Source organism: Ascidia mentula, chromosome 2 (genome assembly GCF_947561715.1).
Source record: "Ascidia mentula chromosome 2, kaAscMent1.1, whole genome shotgun sequence".
In the NCBI taxonomy this organism is placed as follows: Eukaryota; Metazoa; Chordata; class Ascidiacea; order Phlebobranchia; family Ascidiidae; genus Ascidia; species Ascidia mentula.
Genome location: NC_138567.1, coordinates 6,519,793 through 6,546,414, shown reverse-complemented (window position 1 = coordinate 6,546,414; position 26,622 = coordinate 6,519,793). Strand labels below are relative to the sequence as shown.

The following is a 26,622-nucleotide window of genomic DNA, read 5'->3' as shown; positions in this document are numbered from 1 at the left end:
CACTCTATCCTTGACAGATACTGAGATTTAAATAAAATCCTATGAAGCGGAAAGTGGTTTGGCACTTGATTGAATGTGACGTCACCGGCAATGCAAAAAAGCGCAAAAACACTGGTGTTTCAGGTCATTCTGATGGAATACGTGGGGTCTCTACCGATTTTTATTACTTTCACGCTATTCTGCACTCTATCTTTGACAGATACTGAGATTTAAATAAAATCCTATGAAGCGGAAAGTGGTTTGGCACTTGATTGAAAGTGACGTCACCGGCAATGCAAAAAAGCGAAAAAAAATCACCCGTGTTTCAGGTCATTCTGATGGAATACGTGGGATCTCTACCGATTTTTATTACTTTCACGCTATTCTTCACTTTATCCTTGACAGATACTGAGATTTAAATAAAATCTTATGAGGCGGAAAGTGGTTTAGCACTTGATTGAAAGTGACGTCACCGGCAATGCAAAAAAGCGAAAAAACACTGGTGTTTCAGGTCATTCTGATGGAATACGTGGGATCTCTACCGATTTTTATTACTTTCACGCTATTCTGCACTCCATTCTTGACAGATACTGAGATTTAAATAAAATCCTATGAAGCGGAAAGTGGTTTGGCACTTGATTGAATGTGACGTCACCGGCAATGCAAAAAAGCGCAAAAACACTGGTGTTTCAGGTCATTCTGATGGAATACGTGGGATCTCTACCGATTTTTATTACTTTCACGCTATTCGGGACTCTATCGTTGACAGATACTGAGATTTAAATAAAATCCTATGAAGCGGAAAGTGGTTTGGCATTTGATTGAAAGTGACGTCACCGGCAATGCAAAAATGAGCAAAAAGATCCGTATTTCAGGTTATTTTGAATATAAACTTGGGACTTCTACAGAGGTATTGGTACGAAATGATTAAGAAGTGAAATATTTTGCAAAATAATGCTTACTGGTATGATATATACCAACAATAAACTCCTTTGTACAAGTTAAACCTTCTTGTGCAATGCTGCTCATTGATGCGGAACGCATTTTGCGAAACAATAATTTTGGATTCTGCCAGAATGACAATAGTTTTTTTCCGGTTACTTTTTTAACTTCCACAATTTGGGCAATTCTGGAAAGTTTCATAACAAGCACAAGAGCACATCTAGCTATTCATACATGCGACCTCCCGCCAACAATGGGTCTTACGCCACAATGCTGCTGTTAAAGATCTGCTGATATGTGGTGTTTTAGATAAAAGGTCTTCATCCAAATACGTCGCTACCAGCCATCAAAATTTGTACGTTTAGGTGGAATTTTTATCTGGTTTGGTTTTTGTTCGTGATTTGCAGTTGGAATTTTTGTGCAAATACCTTTTACAGGATTTTTTGAAAAATATTCAATGAATTGGGAAAACCTGTTTGTTGTTTCATTTGCCCTCATATTTTCTATCACATGGGCTTTGCTGCAGTAAAAAGCAAAATACAAGACTAAATACCTGCCCTATATGCTCCAGATATTAATTGCCGATGTTTTCTGGGTTTAAACGGAAAATTTAGTTTTTGGTGCTTGATTTGTATTCCCTGGTCATTGCTGCTTTGCCTTTTAACATAATTTTTTTCTATCTTGACCAAAACACTCTATCTTAACCAATGCATTTCCTGCCAATGTTTATACCTGCAGCATTGTAACCTCAGACCCATTGTTGAAGCAAGGTCAGATTTGTGAATTGTTTTTTCTTTCACTATTAGACTGTACTATATGATCTTGCAAAGTAGCATTGGCCACACTGGCACAATGTATCATATTTTACTCTGTAAATTATAAGCTTTTAATAGATGGTCTGTTTTATTTAGCATTAGCAGCATATAATTGTGCAACTATGCCAAAAACAAATTCGCTTACTTCTAGCGATTCTGATTCCGATCAAGAGAAAAAACTTAAAGCTAAGTTGCGAAAAGATCAATCAAAAAAGCGCAAAGCTGACCAGAATGAAAACAACACAAATGCTAAAAGAGTCGCACCCCAAGCTTCCAAGGCAAGTGGCAGCGGAGGAGCTGATGAAAAAATTTCCCTTGGAAAAATGAAGTTTGTGTCTGTCAGGGAATTTAAGGGAAAAATTTTAATAGACATACGGGAGTTTTATGAAAACAATGGAGAATTGAGGCCAGGCAAGAAAGGAATCAGTCTACAAGCTGAACAGTGGCAAAAGTTCAAGCAGTCCATTGATGACATTGATGAAAAAATTCAACAGTTGTGTTAAAATGTGTGACTGTTTATTTGTGATTTGTGAATATTGAAACACTGCCCAGTTTTTATATTCCGATACCGATACTGCTGATTTTTTTAGGTGTGGGTTCTGTTATCGAGTTTCGTTTTTGCTGCTTTATGTTCTGCTTTCTATGTATATGTTTCAATTTCTAAAGCTGTGTTCCTCCTTACCATAGTGTAGGTTTGTATTGTATGTCTGATGGCTGTAATGCCACTGGTTGGTAGATTGCTGTCATCCCTTTGCAGTAATGGCACAAAAAGTGCCCTAAAGTCTTGCTTCCATGAAGCATATTATATACCATCCACTTGGATTCCCAGTAGATGCTACAGAAAGTGTAAGGACCATTTTAATAAATATAAAATATCGATTGTAAATGTGCATAAGATTCTCATAATCAATCACAAGATTCATAATTATGTTTTCTAATTTTGCAGTGCATAAAGAAGAAGGTGACAAAGTTACAGTGGTAGGTAACAACAGAATGCCAAGGTAACGATCGTTGCATTTTTTGCAGCATGATGTTTTTATGTTTTAGATAAAAGGAAAGCTTTATAAAGACTGGAATGCTCCGTATGTCCGGAAAAGCGTGAAATCAGACCCATGCCCTATAAGAAGTAGGGGAATACAAGTGACATATGAGGTGCCCACTTCTTGAAAAAGTATAATATTTGTATATTAAAGCGTTTCATGAATGTTTAGGATGTGCTGATACTAAAGCAGTTTATTACCAGTACTGGTGAAATGCTGCCCCGCAAACAAACCAATTTGTCTCAGCATGAGTTCTTCAAGGTCTTGGCCTGTGTCAAAATGGCACAGAGAGCAAGTAAGGATTTATTAAATTATTACTGTTGTGAAATGCAACAAATTTATAATTTCAAACCTTATCTCATAGCTCATACCCTGTAATGCGATTGCGTGCACAGCTTTTTGTGCCGGAATGCTGACTGCACTCCTTGCTATAAAGCCATACTACTTATTTCATTGTTTTGACTTATCGGAAGTAGGACAATTACTAATGGGGTTTCAAATATGTAGACCAGTGGTTCTCAAACTGTGGTACGCGTACCACTAGTGGTACGCGAGAGCTTTTCAAGTGGTATGCGATTTAGTCTACTCTATACAATTTGCCGCACTTTGCAGAAGCCAAAACCGCTGCAAATACATGATGTCGGTTTTCTTTATTGTGTATTTGTGACGCAATAGTATCAACGTGAAATTGTTGCACTGTTGAAGTAATTCTGACATCGTGTATTCAACTGTGCAACAATTTCATGTTGATACTATTGCGTCACAAATGCACAATAAAGAAAACCAAGCAACTGGTGATATTGGCTAAATTGTTATTCATTGGTGTTATGTCATAACAGTTATGGTATAGTAATACGGTGGTACGCAGTGTATTAAAAAACAAATGAGCGGTACGTGATTGGAAAAAGTTTGAGAAACACTGATGTAGACACTATAAGCACGAGTTCAGCAATCTTTAGTTTTTCAAAATGTGATCACGTTTAAGTCACATAATATTTTGTACCTGCCCTTGTTACACCACAAGATGCCATTTGGCCTTAATTACTAAAATTTAATTGTTTGTATTTGAATGATCACTTCTGTATGTACTTAGAATAGTTTGTTTTTTAAATCTAAATTTTTTGTAATTTTTCCTCACTTGTCTGGGTTCTATTATCTTTGAAAAGCATTGGTTCAAGTTTAGGATTTATCTTCCCACATATAACCAAAAATAATGCAATTCTGCAATATTGTCTTGATGCAAAGTGTTCATCTTGAAGCTATTATTTCCATATTATGGCCAGCAATGTGATGTTAGCTTAGTTGGTAAATTATAAAGTTAGTATACCCATAGTTTGTTAAAACCTTTCATTGGAAAAAAGTTACTGTTAATATTTTTTCAGTTTTGCAATTAAACACTGTTTGATAAAACAAATAGTATTAAATACATATCGCAATGTAATAAAAGAATTTGTGGTATGATGATGTATTTTGTGTGCATTTGCAGATCTTTTACCTGGAAAGGAAGACCAGCACAACAAACAAGGAAGAGTCGTTCCAAAACTTAACCGTTATCTCACCAGATATGATGTGGGATCACGTACCCCCATATATTCCAGGGGACAACCCCATGCCAAACGACATTACAAAATTGGGGATCGGCGTACTATAAGGGACGCTCCACGCATTGCAAGAAGACCTCCACTAATGCACCATTAATGCTGTGCTGTTATCAAAAAGTAGTACCGGAGGCTTTATAATTGTAAGCGACCACCAAATGTTTGTGTTTGGTACTAGCAGAGTGGTGCGCTGCTGCCAAAACCAGTGGCAAATGCATGTTTAAAAATGTGGGTTTTCGGCGCAATGAACCTGTGCAGTGTGCATGTATTGCAAGGTTGACCAAACAAGTGTTTGTCCACACGTCAACATTTGTGTGATGTTTGTGCCTGCATACAAAGTTTTGTCACAACAAATGAAAAGTTTAAAACTGTCACCTTACAGCCTGTAGTTATATTTGTGGTCATTTTTCACTAACCGACAACCTTTCTTTTGTTAAATGTTTTCAAACATGGTGTTCATGGAATTTCACATCTTGTTACTAGTACAAACCATTGTGTTCTTAAAACGCTTTTGAGAGCTTCGGGTCACATTGCAAAGTATTTTATGACACGTAGGCGTGTTCGCTTTCCAACGGTGACACTTTGTAACGACTACATGCTCAAGGACGGGATTTCTTTCAAAGCCAGGAGGTGGTGTCACGGCAACAGATATTCAATGATGGTGCTTGAAAACGTGCTGGTTAATACAAGCAAATGACTATTTTCTTACAATGCAAACGTGAATGTCGCGTGATGTACTTGCAGGGATTGGGATGGTTACCCAATACTGACCCCCAACTTTCTGTGGGAGGCCATAGGTTAAGCTAATAATTTTTTAAGTCCCCCCTAACTGTCACTTTCCCCCCTAACCGTCACTCCGCTGGATTTAAAACAGTTTAATCGAAATAAGTCTCGGAGATGATAGCAGTATCCTATCACGGCAATATGAGCAAAAAGATTATGGTGCGCAAACTTCATAAATTTAAACTTAAAAATTATGTACTGGTAAAGTAATCCAGCTAATCGCCAAAAATAGCAATTGAACCATAGAATCCTAAAACAGCATTGCATATTTAAACATAGACGAGCGCTTCTAGTGGTACTTTGCACTAAAGGTACTTTCCCCGCTGCAGAAATGCCTGCACGCTAGCTTGACCTTTGAACTAAAAATTGGTTCCTGTTTCGCTCGACAAGAAAAAGGGAAAAGCGGAACTAAGTTCCATTCCGATGGAGCACAAAGACGAAAACAGTTATTTATGGTAAATTGGTGGGTGTGTTGGTCTTTTGTGTTTAGAAAGAAAAATAAAAAAAAGGTGTTCATTGCTCTTTGGAAACGCGGCATACTCACTTGACTTTATGTTACGTAATGAGTGTTTTATTTATCTACCCTTCATAGCTTATAGTAAAATACAAGTAATCTCTATCTGAATCAGTCAGCCTACACCAACCTGCGTTTTTATGCAGGAAGCATGATAGTTTGGCGCTGTGTTTCAGTGTTTGTGTCAGACTGAAATAGAGATTTTACTTTTGGCAAAACCCTTTTGAAGCATAAAATATGCCGAAAGGTGTTTTAATTTTGCATGAAAAATGCAAAGTGAATATATTTCAGTTCATGACAAATCAAGATATGTGTTAATTGCCAAGATATGTAAACTTGAAATAACATTTTTCTTGAATAAATAATACATTATGCATTAATATAGAGTGCAGATTATTTACAATTTGGGTATTGTGATGGTGGTATTTGTTTTTATCAATTTAAATCCTCCAACTGGGCGAGTTTGAATGAAAAGCAGAATTGCCAACAATGGAGGAAGATGAAGATATTTTAGCACAACTTATTCCTGTTTTTGAGGAAGCTCTTACAGAAAAAGAAATCCACAAACTTGCGGATGCTTTAAAAAAGAGAAAACTTATTTCTGAAGGTGAAGCACACCTCTCTTATTGACATCTTATTTCAAGTTTAATCAATTATTATGCTAATTGAAATATTGGGTACATGAAATCAACAGTAACACATAATTTAACATATTTATGTTTGCAGATGTGGATGTCGTCAAAGGAAAAGACAAATTAAGAAAAATTACAACTGTTTTCAGAAGCATTAAAACTGTATCGAAAAGAGGATGGGAATCACAGTTACCAATTTATTTAGACATGTCAATAAGTAAATCATATTGTGTCAAATGTGCTTATGCAAGTTATTCCTTTCAAATGTTTTTTTAGGCAAGGAAGATCTTTCCGTGATCACAGAGGAGAGTTTTAACAAGAATGAGTCAGTCCTCTGGGTTTTGCAAAACTGGTTTGACCTAAAGGAAGAGGAAACTGCTGTCAGAGAAGTAACACTTTCAGTTAAAAAAAAGTAAGTTTAGTTTATTAAAAAAAAAAAACTTCTGACTTGACTTATAATTGTATTCTGTAGTGTACTATAGAAAAATATAAACTAATAAAAGTATGTGCCACTTATGAATATATAAGGAATTTTTTTATGCTTAAAAAAAGACATTTTTAGCTACAACTTTGGTGCACTTCAAAATTTATTTACATCTATGTATTGCAACAAAATTATAAGATTCTTATTACCTATTTTTTGACAATAATCGACATTAAATGACAGAAAATTACCCAAGGACAAGTGGCTTGTAGCTTTTGCTCATCTTGTTGCAACTGATGAAAGTGGTGAAATAAGGAAGGCTATTGAAATTATCATAAAAAAATCCACACCAGAACAAAGCCCTGTTTTGTCCACACCAGAACAAAGCCATGTTGCTGGCAGTAAAAGTTTGTCAAAATCAACTACAGAGGTAAAAACATATGTTGTATTAATTCCTAAGAAAGAAGTGTTATGTGCTATCACATGATAAGGCGCAGGCCCTTTTTCGCTCCGGCTTGTTGGAAAAAGTGGCCGATCAAAGTTGGATGCAATGCCTTGTCTCTGATGCAAACTTAATTTCTAAGGTGTAGCATAAATTATCCCCAAATGCGGCAATAATCTGCACCATTAGGGGAGGAAAATATAGGAGCATTGTTTATTAACCAATGTGTTTCCAGTATACAAACCCACATATTTTATGTTTTGCTGTTTAATGCTAAAAAACTTTGCATGATAGCTTAAATTTTTTTTTTTTTTTAATTGTTTAATTAAGAAAAGCTAATACAACATTTGTTGTCCATTAATTAATAACTTTAAAAATAACAAAACATGGCTTAAATCACTAGTTGTTCACAATGTATGGAGCCTAAATAAATGTTGTCTGACCAAATAATTTACAACTTTGTCAACCTATCATTGGTATTTAGTAATGATTAACTCAATCTGAATTGCCCTGCTAAAAAAATAGGTGACCATAAAATGAGCTTCCTATTCTTCACGACACAGTTATACACACATTAATACAAACATGCCAATATTTTCAGCACTGTGGGCCAGTCTATTTATTCTTAAAAAAGTTATTTTTTATCAGATATTCTTAATACTGTTTAGGTAAGCTCTGACTTTTCTGAAGAGATCAATCACAAATTTTTTCCTCTGGTACCACTTTTCAAAGATTGCTTGTCAAATGAACAACTCCAAAGTTTAGTTAAAAGACTGCAAAAAAAGAAGCATATTTCAGATGGTACGTGTATTCGTATGTTATGTCACATTGAAAGTCACACATTGCCCATTCTTATTCAATCCTTTTTACCATTTTAAAGGTCAAAAGAAAAAAGTAAAAGCCACAATGACTTCAGAAGAAATCCTAAACAAACTTTCTGAATTCTTACAACGAAATGCAAAGTCAGCATGGAAAAAAGATTTAACTGACATCATTGAAAACTTTGGTATGACCCTATTGTTGCAAAACTAATGAGAAGTTACACAAATTGTGAATATTTTGAAGGATCTCAAGAAAAGAAACTACATACAGTCATTTGCAAGTGGCTTTTGGAATCATCAACAAACCAGTGTGGGTTTGAATGGATAATTAGCAGTTGGGACATGTTGAAAACATTTCAAAGTGAAGTTGAATCAACTGCCAAAGAAGTGCTTACATACACCACAACCCAGTAAGATAGATCCTCCTATTTTGTCTCATGTTTTTTACAAAAGAATACAAGACTAGAAAAAAACATATTTTGGTAAACAATGCATTGCAGCATGATGGACTAATTAGTTAATGTTTATCAGCAAAATTTTTGTGTTCGCAGAAAAGGAAGTGAACCATGGCTCCTGCAGTTGATTTACTTCTGTTCCACCTCATCTGACACTGAAGTGAATAAGTTCCAAACCAAACTAAAAAATAATCTGAAAGGTGAAGGAAGTGGAGAAGACACTGATTCGACCTCTCATGAAAGTGATGATGTAAGTGAAAAAGTGGTAAAAAATGTCAGATTCAAATTTTGTTGTTATACACACAATAAAGTTAAAAAACCTGTGTTGCATAATGTCAAAGTTTATGTTAGTAAATTGCACGAAGTATACAGTACCAATAAAAGTACCTGCAAAGTTTTGAAGAGGTAGTGGAATATAAGCACAAAAAGTGGTTATTTCGTGTGAAAAAGCAATCAACCTGGTTAGGCCAGGGTCGTAGGATCAAACATCACTGGGTGCAATAATTTTTATATCATGCTCTGACTTTTCAGAAAAACATGGCTTTGATCCAGCTTACAATGCCTGGACTGTGTCAGTGAAACTGAAACTTAAATATGTTTATCATTTCACAGAGTTCTGATTCATCAAGTTCATATGCATCTGCAGACGAGAAGCCAGTTATGTCTTTACCTGATTTACATCCCATTCAAGTAAGAGCCACTTTTTTCCTTCTTTCAAAGAATCTTGTATTTATATCCTGTGTTTCATGACTTTAATACTAATGGCTTAATATTCATTTGAATTGGTATAATGAATACAGAAATGATTTAGCAGATTGTAGTTAATGTAGTAGTTAAGATAATGCTTTGCCTTACTTAAACATGCACATAAAGGAGGGGAGTTGAACAAGCCATCTTGTCCAAGTTAAAATCTAAAATTTAACTAAATTGTATACTAATTGTAACAGATAATCATTTTTCTCATACAAGTAAAGAATTTTGGATAATTAGCAAAAAAAAATACTATTAATTTTATGGGCAAAAATAAACACTCTGAATTTTCATTGAAATAATAATCTTTATGACAGTTTTACTAAATTTTATATTGTGTAGACTTCCTTGCCTGCAAGTGATTCTGAGGAGGAAACAAGTGCTCAGAAACCGCAGACGGAAAACAAATTATCTCCCACACATGACGTTAAAATGACGGAAACAGTGAACAAGTCACCAACAAAACCTTCTGTAGAAACCTCATTGAACTTTGATCAGGAACATTTTCCGGATGTAAATTGTTTTGAAAACAAAATTTGTCTCATGTAACTTGTCATGTACATTAACAAGCCCACACTACTAGGTTGCTGACACACCTCCATCAACTCCAGATGCATTTACGTCACTAGATGCATTGAAGGAACCTGTCCATTCTTCAACCCCACAAAAATTTAACAGTGTATGTGGACTTTCTGACTGCCGCAAATGGAGTGTTAAATAACATAGTTGTGCTAGTCTGTATTTGATGATTATAAAATTAAAAATATTTAAGAAACAGTTAAATAAATGCCTGACTGGCAAATATTGGCAGTTTCAATGAAACAGCATTACTGTAGGAATCCCTGCATGGAAGTGGTTTTGAAATGGAAAGTGTAAGAACTGATGTCTCACCTAAGCATACAACTAAAGATGTCATACAACCATTTGTACTAGTTTCTTCAAACACTGGCACTGATTCAGAATCATATCAGGTTTAACAGAAATTTAAACCAGTTTTCATCCATGTAATTGATAAATTTCCAAACAGGAGAAAATTTTGGATAATAAGCAAAAGATTTTGCCACTGGTGCCTTTATTGCTGAATTTTGTGAGCAAAGATAAAGCTCTGCAAATTGCCTATGACATGAAACGACATGGCAGTGTAACTGAAGGTTTGTGTGTGGATCTTTTACATATTTATTTTTGTATTTTCTGTATTTTTGACAATTTTTGATAAAACCTTGTGCAGAAAGTTTAACAAGGATACGGCAAACAGCTGGTGATCAATTAGGTCTCTGGAATGCTTTGGCATCATCATTAAAATCTGTTTCTCACCAACCATGGGAAAAACAGTTTTTAAACTCTCTGCAGAAACATGGTGAAAAAATATTTTAAGTTAATGGATGTTTACAATGTTTAATTTCAATTGTTTGTTGAAGTTGGCCCCAAGTTCAGAAAAGTATCAGAGGTGTTTTTTGCCAATATCTCAAAAGACATTGGTTGGAAGTGGTTTATTCAGAACTGGACGTTTTTGTCAGAGAATGAGCAGGACGTCAAGGAAGAACTGTCCAAACATAACCAAATTTTTCCAAAATTGTAAGCTTTTTGGAATCTGTAACAATTAAAGTTTACTAAATGTTGGTATATTAAAATTTTCACAATCCAAGGTTCACTGATGTTCCTTATCCTGAGTGTCTACTGGATGTCATATTGATCTGTTTCAATAGTTCTCAAAAAAATGTATGCAAGCTGACAGACTGTCTTGAAAAATTACAAAAAACTTCAGAAATGGGTTTTTCAATAGTAAGTAGTTTTCTGGCACTTCCATCAATTTAAATGCGAGAATTCCCTGTCAAAAGGACCTTCTTGAATTTACAGTACTCTAATATTTCTTTGGATGACAATCCTACAAATGATGATGTGCAAAGTGAAAATGGAAGCATTTTGCCTGATAGCTTTGGAATGGATACTGCATCTGAAAATGTAATCTAATTTTTTTGTTGTGAAGACAAACCAAAACACAAAGTTTGTTGTAAAGGTTGAACCGAAGTCAGAGTTTTTGGAGGACATAGAGACAAAACTTTTGCCTTTGGTTCCTTTGCTACATGATCATCTCAGCATACAGCAAGCTTCACAAATTGTGAACATGTTAAATGTGATTGAAGGTATGTTATTTCAAAACTGCAACTGAATTGTAATATGTGATGCTATATATTATTGAATATGTTTAGACAAAGGTGTAGGAAAAATGGAATCAACCAAGCAGATACTACATGAACTCATCGAAAGTTTAAAAAGACGTGCCACAAAAACTTGGGAAAGTGAATTTCTTAATGCCCTTGATACGTATGGTGAGATTTTCCTGCCAGACTCTAAAGAACGCCAATATTTACGTTTTCTTTTGTTTGTTAGCTGTTAAAAACATGAAAATGCTTGCTTTGCACTACTTTCAAGATCAATCTAAACCTTGGAACTGGTTTGTACACAACTGGAAATACCTTCTAGACCATGAAACCATTGTAAAGGAAACTACATGCAGAATATTTCCAATACTAAAAAAATTGTATGCAGTTGTTTAATAGCCTTGTTTGTTTTATTTTTAACTCAACAATCAAAATTGCAGATTTGAGACTGGTTCTAGCAGGAAACACATACTCTACCTGATTTTGATGTGCATAACAAGCACAGATTCAGCAGTTGAAAATTTAATAACAAATTTAAAAGAAGATCTTGTTCATAAGAAAACTGTGGTATGCTAGTTTTAAAATGAGTAGATGCAGAACTGTCTAAAAGAATTTTTCCAGGTTGCCAGCATGCAGGAAGATAAAAAATCTGCAGCACAGGCAAAACCCAAAACAGTGAAGGTTATAAACTGCAATATTTCTTAAGTTCTAAAATTCTGTGGATGAAGGCTGAGAAAGAATTTGTTTTGTTTAGAAACCAACTAACATAGAAAGGAACCGGAATTTGAAATCACTTTTGCCATTATTAAAAGGATGTCTTAAAATTAAGGATGTTAATGATATTGCAACTGAACTTCACACTAATGGACAAACTTCAGATGGTTTGTTTTCAAGAAATAATAGTTAAAAATTATATCCATATGGTGCCTTTCTAGAAAAACTTTCAAAAATACTTGGGGCCTCGGACATGAACATAAAGTTACTTAATTTGTTGGATGTTTTGAATGGAATTTCTCAAAACAAATGGCTTTATATTTTCAGGAGACATGGTAAACCTTCATTACATCACTTTAAATAAGTGTGATTATTCTTTTATAATTTCCATCAGGTCCTTATTTGGAGCATATTATTGGCAAATATCTTTCAACATCAATTGAAAATTGGGATTGGAGATGGTTGGTGGAACACTGGAATTATTTGATGGAATCAGAAAAACTGGTTGAAGAGCACTCCGTTGCTTTGTGCATGAGGTATCATTTTAAAACAATGTCAGTTTTAAATTCTCGCAGTTAATTTTATCTTAACAAGAAATTGTTTAAGATCTCCCAATGATGACCATCAACAATATTTGTTAAAGCTATTACTCTTAACTTCAAAAGGAAAAAAAGATCTTAAGCCTCTTAAAGATTCACTAATAAGCGCTCACATAAAATCAAAGGTATGGCTTAGTTTAAACTCATTTGGTGAAATCTATGTTCTGTCATTTTATATTATTTTATATATATCCAAACAAGAGTAAAATGAACTTCAGTATATGGGCTGCAAAGATTTTGTTTCATTTTTATCCTAAAGAGCTAAGTGTGTGTTGCTACTTTAAAGTGATATTTTTAACACGGTCATGTTCCATTCTACTTGTCTGGTCTATAAGCAGTCCCATTTTCCCATCCTTAATTTGACTAAGTATGATGTTTGTGACTGCCGTGTTTTTGTCTAAAACAGTCACTGTGTTTAACAGTATATTCACTGTCTTGGCGGCGAAAACTAATCAACTATAAGTATCTCAAACAACATGTACTATCATCAAGGATATATTGATCGACTTGAGAGCACAGATACATGTGTACATGCAAATGCGTACATGCGTTTTCTGTAAGAAACAGAAAAAGAGTTGATAACAAAAACACACTAAAGTAATGAGACGTCATTGCAAACACTCACCGAATACTTGTGACTTTAAGAAACTTCAACAAACAAAGTTTGTTGTAAAGGTTGAACCCAAGTCAGAGTATTTGGAGGACATAGAGAAAAAACTTTTGCCTTTGGTTCCTTTGCTTAATGATCACCTCAGCATACAGCAAGCTTCACAAATTGTGAACATGTCAATTGTGATTGAAGGTATGTTATTTAAAACTGGTGCAACTGAACTGTAATATGTGATGCTATATATTATTGAATATGTTTAGACAAAAGTGTAAGTAAAGTGGAATCGACCAAACAGATACTGCATGAACTCATCGCAAGTTTAAAAAGAAGTGCCACAAAAACTTGGGAAAGTGAATTTCTTAATGCCCTTGATACATATGGTGAGGTTTTCCGCCTGGACTCCTATGAACACCAATATTTACATTTGCTTTTATTTGTTAGCTGGTAAAAACATGAAAATGCTTGCTTTGCACTACTTTCAAGATCAGTCTAAACCTTGGAGCTGGTTTGTACACAACTGGAAATACCTTCTAGACCATGAAACCATTGTAAAGGAAACTACATGCCGAATATTTCCAATACTAACAAATTTGTATACAGTTGTTTAATAGCCTTGTTTGTTTTATTTTTAACTCAACAATCAAAATTGCAGATTTGAGACTGGTTCTAGCAGGAAACACATACTCTACCTGATTTTGATGTGCATAACAAGCACAGATTCAGCAGTTGAAAATTTAATTACAAATTTAAAAGAAGATCTTGTTCATAAGGAAACTGTGGTATGCTAGTTTTAAAATGAGTAGATGCAGAACTGTCTAAAAGAATTTTTCCAGGTTGCCAGCATGCAGGAAGATAAAAAATCTGCAGCACAGGCAAAACCCAAAACAGCGAAGGTTATAAACTGCAATATTTCTTAAGTTCTAAAATTCTGTGGATGAAGTCTGAGAAAGAATTTGTTTTGTTTAGAAACCAACTAACATAGAAAGGAACCGGAATTTGAAATCACTTTTGCCATTATTAAAAGGATGTCTTAAAATTGAGGATGTTAATGATATTGCAGCTGAACTTCACACTAATGGACAAACTTCAGATGGTTTGTTTGAAAGATATAATAGTTTATAAATACTACCCATATGGTGCCTTTGTAGAAAAACTTCAGAAAATACTTGGGGCCTTGGACATGAACACCAAGTTACTAAATTTATTGGATGTTTTGAATGGAATACCCCAAGACAAATGGCTTCATATTTTCAGAAGACATGGTAAGCCCTAATTACATCACTTTAAATAAGTTTGAATATTCATTTATAATTTCCATCAGGACCTTATTTGGAGCATATTATTGGCAAATATCTTTCAACATCAATTGAAAATTCGGATTGGAGATGGTTGGTGGAACACTGGAATTATTTGATGGGATCAGAAAAACTGGTTGAAGAGCACTCCGTTGCTTTGTGCAAGAGGTATCATTTTAAAGCAATGTCAATTTTAAATTCTTGCGGTTAATTAACAAGAAATTGTTTAAGATCTCCCAATGATGACCTTCAACAACATTTGTTGAAGCTATTACTCTCAACTTCCAAAAGAAAAAAAGATCTTAAGCCTCTTAAAGATTCGCTAATAAGCGCTCACATAAAATCAAAGGTATGACTTAGTTTAACCTCATTTGGTGAAATCTATGTTTGTCATTTTATATATATCCAAGCAAGAGTAAAATGAACTTCAGTATATGGGCTGCAAAGATTTTGTTTCAGTAACTGTGTGTTGCTACTTTAAAGTGATATTTTTAACACGGTCATGTTCCATTCCACTTCTGGTCTATAAGCAGTCCCATTTTCCCATCCTTAATTTGACTAAGTATGATGTTAAAACACTGATAGTACTTTATGATAAGACTTAAAAATAGAAAATAAATTACCGGAAGGGGTAAAAAAAGAGTAACCAGTGTTTTTCATTTATATATATGTTTAAGAATATATATACAACCATAACCTCCTTGTATAACATATAACTTTGCAATTCAAATATTTATAAGTTTTATAAATATTTATAAGGGTGAGAATTCTATCAAATAAAACCTGATTACTGTTGCTACAATATTCCCATGTGTAGTTTACTCAGAAATTATCGACTGGCCAATTTTTTTTCATATGCAACCAATACTACTATGAATGTACATTTCTTGTATTGTGTGCCTCAGACTACAAGTGATCAACACAACAAATCAGCAAAGCAACCAAACAAGAGCCAAACAGTGACATTAGAATCGCAAGAAAAGAAAGCCATTCAGGTAAAATAATGTCGCCATGCAGAAAATTCTTTTTTATTATTTTTGGACAATAGTTGGACAGAGTAACTTTACTATAATAGTAATGCTTCTCAGCAAACAACATATTGTTGACCTGTGTTTTTTAGCTTTCACCAACTAACGCAAATATGATACAGTCAACTCTATTTCCATTGGTTCCCCTTTTTAAAGATTGTTTAAAGTCAGTTCAAGTCACACAATTGTGCAAAATATTGAAAAATCTACACCACATTCCTGAAGGTATTTAAAATGATTATAATTAAACAAGTGAAATGATAGTTGTTGGAAAAATTATTCAAGTGTGACTTATTCACAAGTCAGTTTTAAATGGTCAATCATTGCTTAAGCTCAATGTGAAGTTGCTTTAGATGTTTATCTTGGGAATCAGGAGGTTGAAGGTGTGCTTAATTGTTTTCGAGACAATGCAGAAAGCACTTGGAAAACAGACTTTTTGGAATCTCTGGAACAAATTGGTAGTTACAGATTTTTTGACCCTTGAGCTCTACTTTAACCGTGTCTTGTATCGCTCTTAATAGATCCAGAACTACAGAAAATTACTGAAGCATTTTTAACTGAAAGCTCTGAACAGACCACCTGGAAATGGTTGATTCTAAACTGGAGAATTTTCTCTAAAAACAAGAAAAGTGTTGAAGAAGTTGCCAAAAAATACCCAGAACTGATTTTAAACAGGTTTAGCTATTGTTTTTCAGTTCTGTATTGTTTGTTCATTTTGTTAAATTCATTTGTACAAAAAAAACATTGGTGTTACATTTAACAGAGTTTGGTTGACTGAAATATACTGATGATATACAGTATAGTGTTTCTATGGAGATTTTTTGTGGCTATTGCAATTTTGTACTGCTTTTCTGTTTAGACATAGATGGTCTTTGCATTTCATTATAAATGCAACAAAAATGGACAATAGTCGAATGAAAGATGTGATAAAAGATCTCACATCACATCCAAGCTGGAAAAATGAACACGATATTAAGAAAACTAGTGATGAGGTAAGCTTCTAACATCTATGTCAACAGAATTTAGATTGTTTAATTGCTTTTTTTCCTGCTTTGGATTATCGGTTAAAAAAGTGTGCACAAGTTTGTTCTCAAGAAAAAGACCAAAATTTAGATGTTGTTGAATAGTGGCTAAGACAGAACTCAAATCTCCAAACAGACTTATGTGCAGTACCTGATTTGAACAGCGGCTGATTATTTTAATTTTTAAAAAGCAAAAAAGAACTTGCATTTTCTGATCCTTTTTAGTGTTTTATTTATTTAATGTTGCTTAACTTTTTCAACAATAAAAGCAATAGTAAAAAGTATTTAAATCATTTCAGGAACCATTTGAGGAGATTGATGAGGTAAGGCAGAGTGGTGTTTGAGTGTAAACTACATGTAAACTTTGCATATATTGCAGGAAGAACTTTTACCAACTTCAGAGACTTTCGCTATTGCTGGCTTGGGAAGTGAAGCTAAAAAAAAGGTTTTTATTTTGTGTATATTCTATTTACTGATATAAAAGTTGCTATAAAAGTGGATTTATATGTTAAAAAATTTTACATGGTTGGGTTTGTGTGTTACAGACATCTGAAGAAAGTCAATTTTATTCAGACACAATCCTGGTTGCAAGTAAGTTCAGTTTTAACAAATTTTGCAAATTCTTGAAACACACTAGTATTAAAATGATTTCAAAAAATAAAACATTTTTGCCAGAAGAGGCACAACAACAGCAACAAATTCTGGATGACAGAAAAACAGCAGAGATGTTTGCCGCAAGTTTTGATGAACATGACTATACAGGATGGAGTTATGATCATTACACATCAAATAGGAGGTTACCACATGGTAATTTCCATTTGTAACATTTTGTATTTTGATTGATTGGAATGTTGACTGTTTTTGTAGGTCGATTTATCATGGAGTTCCAAGCTGTGGTTACTCAGGATTTGCATCCAAGAGATGTTTTGTATGTTTATATCAATCAGAAGGAAACTTTCTATCAAATGCACTTGGACAGAAGGTTAGAATTAAATTACGAATGCACCAAAAGTTTGGTTTGCCGAGTTTATTCGGCCTGAACTAAGGTTTACGCAAAGTTTAGCATAGATTAGAATCATTGTTCAAACTGCACGATTGTGTTCGTTTTATTTGTTTACTGTCACCGACATGATGAAAATCAACTTTAAGCAGTTGGTACAGCAGTCAAGGTTATTCTCTGAGTGCTAAAAAAGGCTGTTTGATAAGATTGTATCCAATCCAGCACATGTTTTGTTTAAATTTATTGCATTTAAAGAGAGGGATACCAAAATTAGTTTCGGTTTATTCGGCCGAATTTATTCGGGAACTTTGGCGAATATTCGGTTTTGGCCAAATAAAAAAATGCTGTTTCACTGCATCACTAAATTAAATACACTTATATTAAAATTAGGATTTTAGTCAGTATTATGTTTGAATTATACAATGTATTTCTCATCCATAAAAATTGGTGAATTTGTCTAGGAGAAATGTGTATCAGTTTAAAAGAGAAACCTCTTTGATGTCTGTTTCCTACAAATATTCTATCATGAGAAATGGAAACCAAGTTTGGGAAGAATTTCCTAATGTCTACAGTTGGGGTTATAGAAACAGAGTGCGGAACTTCGGAGGTTTTTATTTAATTTATCAAATTTATATTTTTAAGTTTCTTGCGTATATTTTTACATTACATTTTGACAATGACAACCTCATGAGATGGCACTATGTTTTTGCATACTCAGATGGTGCTTGGAAAGGACATGTTATTGCTTTTGATGTTGTCCATATGAAATCAGAAACAAACAATACATATGAAGATATTTACAAAAAGTCATTTATACAGCTGCTTCCAGCTTTTGAACTAATTAAAGTGTCAGAGAATGAAAGTAACCATATTCCTTTCTATGCAATGATAAAAATGGTGCAACAGTGGTTAGAAGCTCGAAGCTGTGGATGTGGCATTTCCAATTCAATGTCAAATATTTCAATACGCACCAAGGTATTTTTATGAAATTTTGTACTAATTCTTTTTAATATTATATTTTATCAGGATGAAACCATCAGTCAATACATCAGCATTCAGCTAAATATTTTGTGTCAAACAAAAGTTACCTCACCTGAAGTTCGTCGTGTCTTATCTGGAATCGCATATTTTATGGCACTTGCCAGCAAAAACATTCCATTAACGAAGAATTTTTCTACTGCTATTTGCCAGTGTCTCAGTTTACATGACTTAACAGAAGAAAAACAAAATGTTGTAGTTGTCGAAGTTGCAAAGTATGCTGAACACCAGAAAAGGTATTTGAATAATCTTTATGGCATTCATTGTGTTATCAGTTGTTTTACGAAAATGCATAAGCAGTTTACCTTTAGTTTATTTTTCATAAATTTTTCGTTCAGCAAGGATTGTTGTCTTGGGTAAAACAATATTTATGCTGTTACAGATTGACCAGGTCGAGCTTTGGGACAACAAATAGCCTTGAAAAAGTTATCCATGCTTGCCTAGATCATCCACAATGCCTTATGGTTGTTCCATGGCTGCAACTACTGGGAAATAAGGAATATATCACTGCCACCAGTGCCCCAAATTTGCCATTTCATGCAGCATGGAAAGACTTAGTGTATGCATTTAGAAAAACAGAACATCAACGGTAATCTTAACCATTGTGCCAAGAACTTAGCAAATAGCTCCAAACTTTTGATTTTGTAGGCAACTCCAGGATTTTGCAGAAAAAATAATGCCTTTACTAAAGCAATTCCCCTGGCTACAATCAACTTATCAAGATATGTTGAGTTTACAAACAACATGTCAACTGCTCTCTGCAGAAAGATATGCATTTCAACAATTGTTTGATTTGAATGTAATCCTCAGAAAGTTTACTTTCTTTTGGGCTGAAGTGGGCCGGCGCAACAAGGTTGATATAAATTTTGAACTTTTTAAAATTACTATAATGTAATAAAAAACGTTTTGTTTTTTAGGATATGACTGAAAATATGCTTGTATGTTTATGTTCATACATTTGCAATAAAGTACAGAATATGACAAAAGCGTTGCCACAAATGATTGAAAGGTTGCTCTGTTGAAAGAATCAAATTGCAAGAAATAATGCTGTTTCTGTTATTTTTACAGAATGAATGATTTGCAGAAGGAGTGTCTAAACTTGCTTAAACATGTGAAAAACATGTTAAAAAAATGGGTCACTGATTCAGCTGTTGTTTCCTTATGGCCAGGATTTACTGCCAGAACTCTTCCAGTTCTATCATCAATTATTGAATATTCACAGATGACATTAAAGGTTTTGTTCGAAAACAGTAGCCAAATCTATTGGTTAATTTTGTGAAAACACAGATTAAAGTTAAATAGTAAACTAACACTTGTTAAAAGAGAAAACCAGTGTTTCTACTACACAGTATAAAATGCAAGATAATACTCGATCTGTACTGAAAAAATGCTTTTTAAAACTGTCTTATTAAAACTGAAACAGTAACAAGTTCGTCATTAAAATTTGGAAAAAATTAACTTTCATAATTTAGTAAGATCTGAATTAGATAATCCATATTATCTGCAGCATTTTGTGAGGAGGTTACAAAATAATTTGTTGCTTAATATTTTCAAAATTAGGAAAACATCCATATTTACAGAAACAGAAATAACTAAGTTTTACTGTACTAAATGTATCATGGAAACATTGACATTGAATTTTTTTCAATGTGGTTTAGTTCAAAGAACATCTTCTTTTGCAAACTACTATCTCCGACACACAAGCTCAGTTCCTCCACCTAACACTAAAAGCTCTGTTTACTTCTACAATGGACAAAGAGTTAAACAAAAACGAAGTTGAGGTAATATTTGTGTATGATTTCTCTGACATTTTAACATTTTGTGCTATGTAGCTGTGGAACTACCTTACAAGCTGGAAGTGGAGTGGTGATTTTCAAGTAAAATGGCACGAAGCTTGCATGGGGTACATGCTTATGGCCCTTCCTGCTGTAAGTTTAGAAATGATAAAAAAAAACATAAAATCTGGCTTGAGTTTTTTTAAAAACTTCACTTCACTTGGTGATTGTGTTAGTCTTGAGCATTTGCTTAAATATGTGAAAAACATGTTAAAAAATGGGTCACTGATTCAGCTGTTGTTTCCTTATGGCCAGGATTTACTGCCAGAACTCCAGTTCTATCATCAATTATTGAATATTCACAGATGACATTAATAGTTTTGTTCGAAAACAGTAGCAAATTCTGTTGGTTAATTTTGTGAAAGCACAGATTAAAGTTGAATAGTAAACTAACACTTGTAAATATTTTTAAAGTAAAACAAGTACTAAGAAAGAGAACATACGTGAGTTTTTTGTTCAGAAATTCAAAGATGATGCAGAAAGACTTGTTACATTTTATGCTGAAACATTTGATAATCTTGGTGCTAATCAAGCAGTTACCAATTGTTTTACTGATGTTGTAACAAAACATGTGGAAGAGAAACTAAAGGATACACGACTAATGCACCGCTATGCAAAAAAACCAAAAATACTAGATTTGTGTATGAAGTTGGTAAACAAGCAATGGAAAATTGTCATAGAATCATACCCTCTCGCCAACAATTACGAAAAGGTTATGAATTTTCTAACTCGATGGGCACCTGCTGCAACCTTTGTTAGAATTTTAGGTACGTGCACCAATGATACAATAAATGTGCAAACATTTTGTGCATTCAAACTAAAAAAAAGTTTTGTTTACTTTAGGGGGCAAAGATGTTAAATTGAATGATAAAGTGTCCATAATAATTTCTGAAGTTGATGATGCTGTTACTGAACTTACCAATGGATTGTTGAATGGAAATATTTCCTTATCAGTACTGAGAAAAATTGTCAAAAATAAAAAGATATTTGCAGAAATGTCTGAACTGCCCAAGGTAAAACAGTTGTTTGTATTTTTAGCAAAATGTTCTCATTTTTAATGTTCAACTACTCAATATGTCAAAAAATATTTGATAGATTAAAGGGGCTTCTGTTGATGTTCAACAACTGACTTCAGAACAATTCATCAATGTTATTGAATATCGTCAGAAACAACTTGAGGAATTTTTTGAAGCACGTTTGGCTCTACAGAGTTTTATTAGCATTTGTGAATTGTGGTTTGATGGTTAGGATCTGAAATAGAAGAATGTGTTTATGGAAATATTTACATTTTGTATGTGTTTTAGGTATTTTTCGGGTGGATGCTGCAGTCATGAAAAAAAAAATTGAATCTGATGTGGAGGACAAAAAACTGTCAGAAATTATAGTTTGTGGTGTTATAAGAAATGCAATACCCCAGGAGGCAATGCTCAGAACAGATAACAAATATTTTGGGATTTCTGAAAATGAAAACTTTGAGTTAAAAACAATATTCAACACTCAGGTTTGCATTAAAATAACAATATGTGTGCTTAATTTATCCTTTGTGGTCAATTACGCTTTATTTATTTTTCAAGATATTTTCAAACTGGTATTGTGAAATGATAATGAAACAAAAAGCACAAAGTTTAAAGAATAATTCAAATTCAGTCACTGTTCACTTCATTCTAAATGAAATATGGATTCCTGTGAAATGTTTAGCTTTAGAAATGGCTGAAAACCTAGATAAAGGTTTGTACCTTAAATTATTTATCACGAAATGTATCTTTAGTTATAATAAATTGCAGGTGCTGTACCAATAAAGGACTTAAACTGGTTGCTGAGGCCACAAAAAACACCCAAAGAACAATCAAAAGTGATTGCAATCCAAGTAAAATGGTTGTATCGCTTACATGACTTGCACTCCGACTTGACACAAAATCCCAGACTTAAAGGCTTGCACAGGTGTCTTGCTCGAATAGTGCTTTACCAAAAGATTTTGAGTAGCAAACAAACTGTTGATGCAATTCAAACACTAAGGTCAATTTTGAAACTGACTGGCAAATTTCCAATTTTTGACACTTTTGCGGTGAGTTGCATTTTTTGCAAGTTTGCAATAGACATTTAGCAAAAAAATCTGTCCTTTAGAAAGCAGAAGATCTTGAAAACTTGAAATTGAGAAATATTGATAAAATGGAAACTGTAACAGAGATGTTTGGGGACATACCACAGCAAAAGCTTTCTGTTCTTGGCAACTTTGTGAAACATGAAGACCTTCTGAAGTGGCTGATGGAGAACATGAAAAGTAAGTAACCATAAAAATGCAGCTCAAAACATTGTCACAAAAATAGGTTTAATCATTTTTTAATTAGCATATTTAAACCATAATGTTTATTTACTATTACCACCCAACAGTTTACAAAATTCTTGCACATTGCAGATGTTGGAGAAGTAAAAGTGATGAGCGACCTTGCCATGATCTCAGCTGGAGAAACTCCCATGGATGTTGACCGTGTGTCATGTTTCCTCAGTGCTGTCATGGGATTCGCTCCTCTTATATTTGATCTGCCAAAGTCAGCCAGTTGGATACGATTTATGCAAGCATGTCAAGAAGTGTGGGCAAATGTGGCACGAGATCCAAGTCTTAAGGAAAAATGGGTATAGTTAAAATATATTACTAAATAAGAAAAGATGTGTAAATGTGCAATTATATTATATATCTACATAGAATGATACTGCTTTGCACTTGGAATGGCTAAAAGCTACAAAAGAGTTTCATGGTTCAGTAGAAAATTCATCACTGACAAGAGCTCAATTGATAAATGAACATGGCATGTATGTGGTTGGCAGTGAAAATAAAGTAATGCCCATGGTTGATGAATGCTTACAAGTAAAGGTACTCAAATCCAATGCAACAGTCATTAAAGGTAAGATTGTAAAAAACCAAACTATAAACTTTGCCATTAACTCTGGTGATAAATGAATGATGTTTAAAACAGAGGATATCATTATGTCCCTGACTGAGCTGCGTGATTTGCAATCACGACTTATGCTAATTGCCGGAGAGGCTGAGAAAGGGCGACAGGATGTGAACAGATTTGTTGCTGTTTTGTCTCATGTTGAAAACCTGGCAAAAACTTACACCAAATTAAAATGTTCTGGATGTATGCTGTTTAACAACTGGAAAGCTCAAATTTGGTTTGTATATTTACATTGCAAACAATGCTGTGGTTACAATGTTTTCATTTAGGTGCAATGATCAAAAGGGGGGAGTAACACTATCAATTTTTTTTGACCAAACAGCTTCTGCTATTACAACCACTGATTTGATAATCGAAGAATTACAAAAACTGACTACAGTCTTAAATACAGCCTACAAAGAGTAAGATTTTGAAACTGAACACTTTTGCAGTATTGTGTAAAACTATTTGTATTATCAGATGGATCAAATATTTAAATGAAAAAAGAAGCAAGTTTTACCATTTAAATCATTTCAACATTCACCAAATCACCTACCTGTGCAAAAACCTTGCTGTCAAAAATGAAAATGATGAGTACAATGATCAAGTATATTGCTTACTGTCAAGCGTTTTGCCAGATGTCACTCATGAACAAATTTTGGATAAGTTAGACACTGCAACCCGCATAACTGACAAAGATGATGACGTCAATGTTGATTATGACATTGGTAAATTGTTCCACCCCCTTTTTTAACAATTCATAAATTTAATTTGATCTATAAATGTTATTAAACTTCTGGACAATATTTTTGTGCAGATAGGAGCAATGAAAGTTTAGTTAGCAAGAAGAAAAAAGTTGTGCGTAAACTTGTCCGGGGAGAGCTGTCAGAAAATGTTGCGAAAGCAGCTGTCCAGGAAGTGAAGAACTTGGATTTAGATGAATGCTACCTATGGGCTTTGGAAAATGAGTATGATGAAGAAAAAATTTTAAGACTTGTCAAAGAATTTGATCAGGAAATTGGTGGGTGTAAAGATTATGGTAATTAGGAACACAAATTATTTTTTCTGTTATTGAAGGATTTGCATCAAATGGAAATGACATCGAAGTGATTAAAGATGTTGTCAGTGAACGACTGAACCTTGGTTTAACAGGGGTTATTGATATGATCCAGCAAAGTGTTGTTGATGCAAACATTAGCACAGTTGTTAACACTGTTTGTGAGCGCTATTTCAGCAGAACAGCTGTAAGTTTTTTAGTACTTTTTTTTTTAAGGATTTATGTTATTCCGAATTTAATCATCTATTTGTTTGTAAAATAGGTTACTTCACTTAGTGATTGTGTTAGTCTTGAGCATTTGGGAACATTTCTGGGATTGCTGGGGGAGAGTAACAAAGAAGACAATCTGCCCCACAGAGTTTGGCCACAAGTGTTTGTTCCTGGAAAGCCAAATCTTGTTGTTTGCAATGAAAATGTTATGTGGAGAAATGTGATATCAATTTACATGCAAGGTGAACAGCCAACACTACCAACTGCCTCTGAAGTTTTGATTTGCTCTGAGACAACTACTTCAGAGGACATAGAACTTTTCCTTCGAAGGGCAATAAGTCCTCAACCACATGAAGGTACACATCACCAATGTAGCCATATGTTTTCATTACATTTTTATGTGAATTCATATCTAACTTCTGGATTTGTTAAATAATAAGAGCATTAACAATTTTATAAAGTATTTTTGTTTTAAACAATATTATGTCATAATTTACTCTGTACCACTATATAATTTTTTGCAATGACATAGATTAAGTTCATTCAACACACAAAAGCTGAAACCTGTACACTTGGATAATATTTACATTACCAACATGTAGCAAGGTGATTAAGCAAAGGTGCTATTTAAAAAAGAATTTGCACTAACTTAAAAAACCTGTATGGTCGGAATTGCAGTTCCATCTTCCTCTTGTATAATTAGAAAGGCCATTTGTTGATTTGGAAAAGCAATCAAACGTCAGAATACTGCTGCCATTACTTAGTAATGTACCACATGTTTGTTTTCATGAGAAGTATCATATCATTGTTATTTCCACAAAAAACATTTTGCGGATGAAAAATTAACACAAGAAGAGAAATGAACCAAAAAGGTTATGGAACACCTGCATATTGGTGATATCTTTGCAGAGATCATGTTCTCCAAACAATACCCTTCCTCCTTTTAGCCTACTAACTAACTGACAAAAGATAATGTCAGACTCACAAACAAATATACACAGCTCAATATCCAAGTATATGACGTAAGTCTTTATGCAACAATTATTTAATATGAAGGTGTTCATGGGTATTGTCTTGCTTGTGCGGACAAACTTGGTTTTGGTGTTGCTAAGGAATTGGAACTGACATACCAAAAACTGGTACAAATGGAAAACAAAAATGAGAAATACTATTTGGTAATACTTACTAGCTCACTACAACACTATGTGTCTTGTATTTTTGATGAGGTAAATTACTGCAGTTTGTGATAAAATGTTAAGAAGTAAAACAACAAATATGTTTTAGCATCAAAGGCTAGCTCCATTCCTATGCAGAGAAGAGAAAATCAAGCTGTACTTAAAAAAACAGCTACAGGTTGATAAAGCAAATAAACATAGTGCTTCAGTAGCAGACAAAGACCGCAGCTCTGTTCGCTTGGTGTCTTCAATTGCTGGAATGGGTAAGGTTTATAGTTTCTATTTTACCCCAATCATTACTGACGTCAATAGTTTTGAAATTGGCAAGTACAGTATTCTTATTGCGTTGATAGGAAAGTCACTTCACATAAGTCGATGCAGACAAGCATTGCAGCAGACATTTGATGGCAAAGTGTTTTGGCAAAATACCACATTACGATTTCTTGACAAAATAGTCAATATTGATGACGTAGTAGAAACACTTTATATGAGCAAGGATGTAAAGTATTCGGAACCACATTTCATACACATTGATGCAACTCCATCTGTAAGTTGGCATTGTCTTCAGGAACAATTGTAACTTATGTTGCAACTATCAATAAGTTTTTTTTAGCTTGAAAAATTTGGCGACAAATTCTTTTTTGAGTTGATTATTCTTGGGTCAATTCAAAATACTTGTGGTGTTGTTTGGAAGAGGCATCCTAATCATTTCTATGCTATTGAGTACACTGAAACAAACTTACAGG

General features: G+C 33.8%; 3 protein-coding genes across 7 annotated transcripts in view; all 3 read left to right on the top strand.

Moving 5' to 3' along the window:
• Positions 1-1,818: 1,818 nt before the first annotated feature.
• LOC145888926 (activated RNA polymerase II transcriptional coactivator p15-like) lies at positions 1,819-2,423 on the top strand. The gene has a single exon (XM_082979796.1). It carries the CDS (start codon positions 1,859-1,861, stop codon positions 2,237-2,239), a length of 381 nt encoding a protein of 126 aa, XP_082835922.1. The 5' UTR covers positions 1,819-1,858; the 3' UTR covers positions 2,240-2,423.
• A 21-nt stretch (positions 2,424-2,444) lies between these two features.
• On the top strand, positions 2,445-4,838 carry LOC145888925 (large ribosomal subunit protein mL66-like). Its single transcript, XM_082979795.1, has 5 exons — positions 2,445-2,582; positions 2,683-2,714; positions 2,784-2,888; positions 2,948-3,071; positions 4,263-4,838. The coding sequence occupies exons 1-5, from the start codon at positions 2,447-2,449 to the stop codon at positions 4,472-4,474; spliced, it is 609 nt and encodes a 202-aa protein (XP_082835921.1). The 5' UTR covers positions 2,445-2,446; the 3' UTR covers positions 4,475-4,838.
• Positions 4,839-6,060: 1,222 nt separating this feature from the next.
• Positions 6,061-26,622, top strand: part of LOC145889378 (E3 ubiquitin-protein ligase rnf213-alpha-like) — a 30,956-nt gene continuing 10,394 nt past the window's right edge. Inside the window, exons 1-73 of one of the 5 annotated variants that reach the window (XM_082980327.1) lie at positions 6,061-6,278; positions 6,398-6,520; positions 6,580-6,715; positions 6,971-7,157; positions 7,838-7,970; positions 8,050-8,175; positions 8,235-8,400; positions 8,542-8,695; positions 9,058-9,135; positions 9,538-9,708; positions 9,779-9,874; positions 10,032-10,166; positions 10,223-10,346; positions 10,424-10,552; positions 10,614-10,770; positions 10,842-10,977; positions 11,053-11,157; positions 11,213-11,339; positions 11,406-11,525; positions 11,587-11,737; positions 11,798-11,924; positions 11,979-12,038; positions 12,112-12,238; positions 12,293-12,406; positions 12,466-12,625; positions 12,678-12,795; positions 13,346-13,472; positions 13,541-13,660; positions 13,722-13,872; positions 13,933-14,059; positions 14,114-14,173; positions 14,247-14,373; positions 14,429-14,542; positions 14,602-14,743; positions 14,807-14,924; positions 15,481-15,570; positions 15,696-15,828; positions 15,957-16,061; positions 16,125-16,278; positions 16,463-16,595; positions 16,925-16,948; positions 17,005-17,070; positions 17,171-17,216; positions 17,301-17,432; positions 17,493-17,607; positions 18,087-18,232; positions 18,344-18,600; positions 18,652-18,899; positions 19,046-19,252; positions 19,312-19,516; positions 19,581-19,672; positions 19,732-19,897; positions 20,322-20,444; positions 20,496-20,591; positions 20,959-21,265; positions 21,342-21,511; positions 21,594-21,741; positions 21,803-21,999; positions 22,073-22,226; positions 22,283-22,563; positions 22,623-22,779; positions 22,915-23,132; positions 23,203-23,401; positions 23,474-23,672; positions 23,725-23,856; positions 23,915-24,162; positions 24,252-24,455; positions 24,512-24,678; positions 24,754-25,057; positions 25,758-25,927; positions 25,986-26,139; positions 26,230-26,423; positions 26,490-26,621. In XM_082980327.1, coding sequence (XP_082836453.1) covers positions 6,161-6,278; positions 6,398-6,520; positions 6,580-6,715; positions 6,971-7,157; positions 7,838-7,970; positions 8,050-8,175; positions 8,235-8,400; positions 8,542-8,695; positions 9,058-9,135; positions 9,538-9,708; positions 9,779-9,874; positions 10,032-10,166; positions 10,223-10,346; positions 10,424-10,552; positions 10,614-10,770; positions 10,842-10,977; positions 11,053-11,157; positions 11,213-11,339; positions 11,406-11,525; positions 11,587-11,737; positions 11,798-11,924; positions 11,979-12,038; positions 12,112-12,238; positions 12,293-12,406; positions 12,466-12,625; positions 12,678-12,795; positions 13,346-13,472; positions 13,541-13,660; positions 13,722-13,872; positions 13,933-14,059; positions 14,114-14,173; positions 14,247-14,373; positions 14,429-14,542; positions 14,602-14,743; positions 14,807-14,924; positions 15,481-15,570; positions 15,696-15,828; positions 15,957-16,061; positions 16,125-16,278; positions 16,463-16,595; positions 16,925-16,948; positions 17,005-17,070; positions 17,171-17,216; positions 17,301-17,432; positions 17,493-17,607; positions 18,087-18,232; positions 18,344-18,600; positions 18,652-18,899; positions 19,046-19,252; positions 19,312-19,516; positions 19,581-19,672; positions 19,732-19,897; positions 20,322-20,444; positions 20,496-20,591; positions 20,959-21,265; positions 21,342-21,511; positions 21,594-21,741; positions 21,803-21,999; positions 22,073-22,226; positions 22,283-22,563; positions 22,623-22,779; positions 22,915-23,132; positions 23,203-23,401; positions 23,474-23,672; positions 23,725-23,856; positions 23,915-24,162; positions 24,252-24,455; positions 24,512-24,678; positions 24,754-25,057; positions 25,758-25,927; positions 25,986-26,139; positions 26,230-26,423; positions 26,490-26,621 — 10,737 coding nt within the window. In that variant the 5' untranslated portion in view covers positions 6,061-6,160. Of the gene's footprint in view, positions 6,279-6,397; positions 6,521-6,579; positions 6,716-6,970; positions 7,158-7,837; positions 7,971-8,049; positions 8,176-8,234; positions 8,401-8,541; positions 8,711-9,057; positions 9,136-9,537; positions 9,709-9,778; positions 9,875-10,031; positions 10,167-10,222; positions 10,347-10,423; positions 10,553-10,613; positions 10,771-10,841; positions 10,978-11,052; positions 11,158-11,212; positions 11,340-11,405; positions 11,526-11,586; positions 11,738-11,797; positions 11,925-11,978; positions 12,039-12,111; positions 12,239-12,292; positions 12,407-12,465; positions 12,626-12,677; positions 12,796-13,345; positions 13,473-13,540; positions 13,661-13,721; positions 13,873-13,932; positions 14,060-14,113; positions 14,174-14,246; positions 14,374-14,428; positions 14,543-14,601; positions 14,744-14,806; positions 14,925-15,480; positions 15,571-15,695; positions 15,829-15,956; positions 16,062-16,124; positions 16,279-16,462; positions 16,596-16,924; positions 16,949-17,004; positions 17,071-17,170; positions 17,217-17,300; positions 17,433-17,492; positions 17,608-18,086; positions 18,233-18,343; positions 18,601-18,651; positions 18,900-19,045; positions 19,253-19,311; positions 19,517-19,580; positions 19,673-19,731; positions 19,898-20,321; positions 20,445-20,495; positions 20,592-20,958; positions 21,266-21,341; positions 21,512-21,593; positions 21,742-21,802; positions 22,000-22,072; positions 22,227-22,282; positions 22,564-22,622; positions 22,780-22,914; positions 23,133-23,202; positions 23,402-23,473; positions 23,673-23,724; positions 23,857-23,914; positions 24,163-24,251; positions 24,456-24,511; positions 24,679-24,753; positions 25,058-25,757; positions 25,928-25,985; positions 26,140-26,229; positions 26,424-26,489; position 26,622 lie in introns of all 5 variants that reach the window. The other 4 variants (XM_082980328.1, XM_082980326.1, XM_082980330.1 and 1 more) reach the window with 4 other exon arrangements.

Coding starts and splice junctions, on each gene's coding strand:
- LOC145888926 (XM_082979796.1), top strand. CDS start 1,859: ATGCCAAAAACAAATTCGCTTACTTCTAGCGATTCTGATTCCGATCAA.
- LOC145888925 (XM_082979795.1), top strand. CDS start 2,447: ATGGCTGTAATGCCACTGGTTGGTAGATTGCTGTCATCCCTTTGCAGT. Junction 2,583..2,682: donor CAGTAGATGCTACAGAAAGT/GTAAGGACCATT, acceptor CTAATTTTGCAG/TGCATAAAGAAGAAGGTGAC. Junction 2,715..2,783: donor AAGGTGACAAAGTTACAGTG/GTAGGTAACAAC, acceptor TTTATGTTTTAG/ATAAAAGGAAAGCTTTATAA.